Source organism: Tetrao urogallus (assembly GCF_951394365.1).
Source record: "Tetrao urogallus genome assembly, contig: scaffold_291, whole genome shotgun sequence".
NCBI classification, from domain to species: Eukaryota; Metazoa; Chordata; class Aves; order Galliformes; family Phasianidae; genus Tetrao; species Tetrao urogallus.
In genome coordinates this window covers 1423-8202 of record NW_027638993.1, presented here as the reverse complement: position 1 = coordinate 8202, position 6780 = coordinate 1423, and the positions used below count along the sequence as shown (strand labels likewise).

Below are 6780 nucleotides of genomic sequence, written 5' to 3'. Positions count from 1 at the left end.
TTTTGAGGTCAGTGGGGGGATTTGGGCAGGGATTTGGGGTGATTGTGGGGCATTTTGGGACGTTTTGGGTTCACTCTTTCTTACTGGAGGGCATCTTGGGGTGTTTTGAAGGCATTTTGGGGTGATTGTGGGGGGTTTAGGGGCACTTCGGGGTCACTGTGTTACTGGAGGGCATTTTGGGGTAGTTTGAAGGCGTTTTGGGGTGATTGTGGGGGATTTTTGGGCACTTTAGGGTCACTCTGAGGTCCTGGAGGGCATTTTGGGGTGGTTTGAAGGCATTTTGGAGTGATTGTGGGGCGTTTTGGGACATTTTGGGGTCACTCTGAGGTCCTGGAGGGCATTTTGGGGTGGTTTGAAGGCATTTTGGAGTGATTGTGGGGCGTTTTGGGACATTTTGGGGTCACTCTGAGGTCCTGGAGGGCATTTTGGGGTGGTTTGAAGGCAATTTGGGGTGATTGTGGCGCATTTTGGGATGGAAATACGGGATGTTACGGGGTTACGATGGTGTGGGGGGGATCGAGGGGGGATTAGGGCTTTGCTGACCCCCCCCGCGCCCCCTCCCCAGTGTCAATGAGGCAGAATGGAGCCGGAGGTGGGGGGTGAGAGCCAGCGTCCCCCCAGCGTGCCGTGGCGCAGCTACAAGCTGGTGGTGGACCCAGCTCTGCGCCGCGCCCCCCAGAAGGTCTACCGCTACGATGGCGTCCACTTCAGCGTCCCCGTGAGTGCCTTAATGAGCCTCGTTAACGAGCTGCTCGCTAACGAACCTCCCCCCCTCCCTATCCCAGGCCTTTGAGGTCACCCACTGGCAACGCTGTGGGGTTATGGTGCGGAGGATGAGGGCTGCAAAAGCAGGGATCCGGCTCTATAAGTGGCGTGGGGTGCCCCACGGGTGTCCCCCAAACACCCTATAGCGTCACTGGTGTGTGGGGTGCCCCACAAATGGGGATTTGGGGGGGGTGGTTTTGGGGTGCCCCACAAATGGGGATTTGGGGGGGGTGGTTTTGGGGTGCCCCACAAATGGGGATTTGGGGGGGGCGTTTTTGGGGTGCCCCACAAATGGGGATTTGGGGGGGCTGATTTTGGGGTGCCCCACAATTGTGGTTTTGGGGGGGCGCTTTTGGGGTGCCCCACAAATATGGAGTTGGGGGGGGTGTTTTTGGGGTGCCCCACAAATGTGGATTTGGGGGGGGGCGTTTTTGGGGTGCCCCACAAATATGGATTTGGGGGGGGCGTTTTTGGGGTGCCCCACAAATGGGGATTTGGGGGGGGTGGTTTTGGGATGCCCCACAAATGTGGATTTGGGGGGGCGATTTTGGGGTTGGGAGACGGGAGTTGGCGCTGCTCCGTGACGTGGGGCGCCCCAAAGGCCTGCAATGGGATGCAGAGCCGTGGGGCAAGCTGCAGTTGTGGGGCCGGAGGGAACTGGGAGCGCTTCCCAGCCCCACCCATGGGTGCTGCGCCCCACAGGACTCTGGGTATCGACCCGAAGGCGACGTGCGGGACCCCCGGCCGCGCCGCATCTGGTCCAAGCACCGCGACCTCTCCCTGCCCGTCCCCAAGTTCAAGGTGAGCCGGGCTTGAGGTCGCCATCGGGATCTCCTGGGTGGCTGCTCTGGGGACATCGGGGCTGCCTGTGGGGTCATCGCAGTGGCTTTGGGGTCATCGCAGTGGCTTTGGGGTCATCGCAGTGGCTTTGGGGTCATTGCAGTGGCTTTGGGGTTGATTTTGGGGTCATCTCAGTGCCTTTGGGGTCAACTCAGTGCCTTTGGGGTCATTGCAGTGGCTTTGGGGTTGATTTTGGGGTCATCTCAGTGCCTTTGGGGTCAACTCAGTGCCTTTGGGGTCATCGCAGTGCCTTTGGGGTCATCGCAGTGCCTTTGGGGTCATTGCAGTGCCTTTGGGGTTGATTTTGGGGTCATCGCAGTGCCTTTGGGGTCATCGCAGTGCCTTTGGGGTCATCGCAGTGCCTTTGGGGTCATCTCAGTGCCTTTGGGGTCATTGCAGTGCCTTTGGGGTTGATTTTGGGGTCATCTCAGTGGATTTGGGGTCAACTCAGTGCCTTTGGGGTCATTGCAGTGGCTTTGGGGTTGATTTTGGGGTCATCTCAGTGAATTTTGGGGTCATCTCAGCGGCTTTGGGGTTGATCTTGGGATCAGCCAAGTGCGTTTGGGGTCATCTCAGTGATTTTGGGGTCATCTCAGTGGCTTTATGGTTGATCTTGGGGTCATTTCTGTGGCTTTGGGGTTTATCTTAGGGTCATCTCAGTGGCTTTGGGGTCAACTCACTGGATTTGGAGTCGTCTCAGTGGCTTTGGGGTTGATGTTGGGGTCATCTCAGTTGTTTTGGGGTTGATCTTGGGGTCACTTCAGTGACTTTGGGGTCATCTCAGTGGCTGTGGGGTCACTTCAGTGATTTTGGGGTCATCTCAGTGCTTTTGGGGTCACTTCAGTGATTTTGGGGTCATCTCAGTGGCTTTGGGGTCAACTCACTGGATTTGGAGTCGTCTCAGTGGCTTTGGGGTTGATTTTGGGGTCATCTCAGTGCCTTTGGGGTCATCTCAGTGCCTTTGGGGTCATTTCAGTGGCTTTGGGGTCATTTTTGGGGCCGTCTCCCCTCCTTTCTCTCCATCTTTATGACCCTGGGGTCGTTTTTGGGCCGTCTCCCCTCCTTTCTCTCCATCCCCACACCTTTGGTTCCATCCCAGTGACTTTGGGGTCGTTTGGGGGCCATCTTCCCTCCTTTCTCTCCATCTTTATGATCCTGGGGTCGTTTTGGGGCCGTCTCCCCTCCTTTCTCTCCATCCCCACACCTTTGGTTCCATCCCAGTGACTTTGGGGTCATTTTTGGGGCCGTCTCCCCTCCTTTCTCTCCATCTTTATGACCCTGGGGTCGTTTTTGGGCCGTCTCCCCTCCTTTCTCTCCATCCCCACACCTTTGGTTCCATCCCAGTGACTTTGGGGTCGTTTTGGGGCCATCTCCCCTCCTTTCTCTCCATCTTTATGACCCTGGGGTCGTTTTTGGGGCCGTCTCCCCTCCTTTCTGTCCATCCCCACACCTTTGGTTCCATCCCAGTGACTTTGGGGTTGTTTTTGGAGCCGTCTCCCCTCCTTTCTCTCCATCTTTATGACCCTGGGGTCGTTTTTGGGGCCGTCTCCCCTCCTTTCTGTCCATCCCAGTGACTTTGGGGTTGTTTTTGGAGCCGTCTCCCCTCCTTTCTCTCCATCTTTATGATCCTGGGGTCGTTTTGGGGCCGTTTCTCCTCCTTTCTCTCCATCCCCACACCTTTGGTTCCATCCCAGTGACTTTGGGGTCGTTTTTGGGGCCGTCTCCCCTCCTTTTTCTCCATCCCCACACCTTTGGTTCCATCCCAGTGACTTTGGGGTCGTTTTTGGGGCCGTCTCCCCTCCTTTTTCTCCATCCCCACACCTTTGGTTCCATCCCAGTGACTTTGGGGTCGTTTTTGGGGCCGTCTCTCCTCCCTTCTCTCCATCCCCACACCTTTGGTTCCATCCCAGTGACTTTGGGGTCGTTTTTGGGGCCGTCTCCCCTCCTTTCTCTCCATCCCCACACCTTTGGTTCCATCCCAGTGACTTTGGGATCATTTTTGGGGCCGTCTCCCCTCCCTTCTCTCCATCCCAGTGACTTTGGGATCATTTTTGGGGCCGTCTCCCCTCCTTTCTCTCCATCTTTATGCCCGACTCCCATCCCGTTGCTTCTCCCTCCGTTCCACGTCGCAGCTGGACGAGTTCTACGTGGGTCAGATCCCCCTGAAAGAAGTGACCTTCGCCCGCCTGAACGACAACGTCCGCGAGCCCTTTTTAGCCGAAATGTGCCGCAAATACGGCGAGGTGGAAGAAGTGGAGATCCTCCACCACCCCAAAACCCGAAAGCACCTCGGCTTGGCCCGCGTCCTCTTCACCAGCACCCGCGGCGCCAAGGAAACGGTGAAACACCTCCACAACACGCCGGTGATGGGCAACGTCATCCACGTCCAGCTGGATATCAAAGGTCAGCTTTTCCCTTTCCTTCTTTCCTTAGGGGTTTTTTATAGGGGGACGGGGGTTTGCGGAGGTCGCAGACCCCAAAACTTGTTGGGTTTCCCCTGTAGGGCAGCAGAGGATGAAGTATTACGAGCTGATCGTCAACGGGGCCTACACGCCCCAAACGGTGCCCACCGGCGGCAAGGCAGCGGGCGCGGGGGACAAGGCCGAGGCGGTAGGGGGCACACGGGAATCGAAAGGGGGGTTTTGGGGTCGGGGGGGGGATCGTCTGGGGGTCGGGGGGGGATCGTTTGGGGGTCTGGGTGGCGTCTTTTGGGGGTTTTGGATTGGGGTCGTTTTGAAGCCCCCCAAACTCCCCTTTGGAGCCATTTTGGAGCCCCCCCCATCCCCTAAATCCCATTCTGGAGCCATTTTGAAGCCCCCCCCCTCACCCCCATCCCCTAAATCCCATTCTGGAGCCATTTTGAAGCCCCCCCATCCCCCAAATCCCATTCTGGAGCCATTTTGAAGCCCCCCATCCCCCAAATCCCATTCTGGAGCCATTTTGGAGCCCCTCACCCCCCAAATCCCATTCTGGAGCCATTTTGAAGCCCCCCCCCCATCCCCTAAATCCCATTCTGGAGCCATTTTGAAGCCCCCCCCCCATCCCCTAAATCCCATTCTGGAGCCATTTTGAAGCCCCCCCCAACCCCCATCCCCCAAATCCCATTCTGGAGCCATTTTGAAGCCCCCCCACCCCCCAAATCCCTCTGTGGAGCCATTTGGAAGCCCCCCAACTCCCCCTTTGGAGCCATTTTGGAGCCCTCCCTACCCCCAACTCCCCTTTGGAGCCATTTTGAAGCCCCCCCACCCCCCAACTCCCTTTGTGGAGCCATTTTGGAGCCCCTCACCCCCCAAATCCCATTCTGGAGCCATTTTGAAGCCCCCCATCCCCCAAATCCCATTCTGGAGCCATTTTGAAGCCCCCCATCCCCCAAATCCCATTCTGGAGCCATTTTGAAGCCCCCCATCCCCCAAATCCCCCAGTGGAGCCATTTTGAAGCCCCCCAACTCCCTCTTTGGAGCCATTTTGAAGACCACCCCCCACTCCCCAAATCCCCTTTGGAGCCATTTTGAAGCCCCCCCACCCCCCAACTCCCTTTGTGGAGCCATTTTGAAGCACCTCCACCCCCTAAATCCCCCAGTGGAGCCATTTTGAAGCCTCCCCCCCCATCCCCCAACTCCCTTTTGGAGCCATTTTGAAGCCCCCCAACTCCCTTTGTGGAGCCATTTTGAAGCCCCCAACTCCCTTTCTGGAGCCATTTGAAGCCCCCCCACCCCCCAACTTCCCCTTCTAGAGCCATTTTGAAGCCCCCTCCCACCCCACAACTGCCCCTGTGGAGCCATTTTGAAGGCCCCCAACTCCCCATATCCACCTACAGAGCCATCTTGAAGCCCCCCCAACTCCCTCTGCAGAGCCATTTGGAAGCCCCCCACCCTCCAGCTTCCTCTGTGGAGCCATTTTGAAGCCCCCAACTCCCCCTGTGGAGCCATTTTGAAGCCCCCCCACCCCCCAAATCCTCTTCTGGAGCCATTTTGAACCCCCCCCCCCTACCCCTAACTCCCCTTTGGAGCCATTTTGAAGCCCCCCCACCCCCCAACTCCTCTTCTGGAGCCATTTTGAAGCCCCTCCCACCCCCCAACTCCCCTTTGGAGCCATTTTGAAGCCCCCTCCCACCCCCCAAGCCCCCAGCTCCCCCTTTGCAGCCATTTTGAAGCCCCCTCCCACCCCCCAACTCCCCCTTTGGAGCCATTTTGAAGCCCCCCTGCCCTCCATCTCCCCCTTTTTTTTTCCCCCCCCTCCCCTCAGCCCGAATCTCGACGGCGCCATTCAGCCGACAGCGCCTACAGCAGCACCGGTGCCGGTTCCACCCCTGGCAACGGCACCCCTGAGCCCCCCACGGGGGGCTACGGATCCTTCCCCACCCCGGGGACCCCCTACAGCGCCCGTGGGGGCGCCTACACCCAGGACCCCACCTACGCCGGCAGGTAGGGCGCGTGGATTGGAGTTGGGTTTGGGGTCTCGGCTGGGTCCTGGTTGGGTTGTGGTTGGGTTTGGGGTCTTGGTTGGGACCTGGTTGGGTTGTAGTTGGGTTTGGGGTCCTGGTTGGGTTGTAGTTGGATTTGGGGTCTTGGTTGGGTCCTGGTTGGGTTGTGGTTGGATTTGGGGTCTTGGTTGGGTCCTGGTTGGGTTGTGGTTGGATTTGGGGTCTTGGTTGGGTCCTGGTTGGGTTGTGGTTGGATTTGGGGTCTCGGTTGGGTCCTGGTTGGGTTGTGGTTGGATTTGGGGTCTCGGCTGGGTCCTGGTTGGGTTGTGGTTGGATTTGGGGTCTTGGTTGGGTCCTGGTTGGGTTGTGGTTGGATTTGGGGTCTCGGCTGGGTCCTGGTTGGGTTGTGGTTGGATTTGGGGTCTTGGTTGGGTCCTGGTTGGGTTGTGGTTGGGTTTGGGGTCTTGGTTGGGTCCTGGTTGGGTTGTGGTTGGGTTTGGGGTCTTGGTTGGGTCCTGACTGGGGACCTGGTTGAGTTGTAGTTGGGTTTGGGGTCTTGGTTGGGTCCTGGTTGAGTTGTAGTTGGGTTTGGGGTCTTGGTTGGGTCCTGGTTGGGTTGTAGTTGGGTTTGGGGTCTTGGTTGGGTCCTGGTTGAGTTGTAGTTGGGTTTGGGGTCTTGGTTGGGGTCTGGTTGGATTGTAGTTGGATTTGGGGTCACGTTGAGATCCTGGCTGGGTTGTGGTTGGATTTGG

General features: G+C 58.0%; 1 protein-coding gene across 1 annotated transcript; it reads left to right on the top strand.

The window, feature by feature from the left end:
* Window positions 1–580: 580 nt before the first annotated feature.
* Window positions 581–6029, top strand: LOC306957590 (histone-lysine N-methyltransferase SETD1A-like; the record flags this gene model as incomplete). The annotated part of the gene is made up of 5 exons (XM_079551075.1): window positions 581–718; window positions 1468–1566; window positions 3738–4008; window positions 4109–4215; window positions 5851–6029. Coding segments are annotated over 5 exons (794 nt in total), but the record flags the coding sequence as incomplete, so codon positions are not given.
* Window positions 6030–6780: the final 751 nt, after the last annotated feature.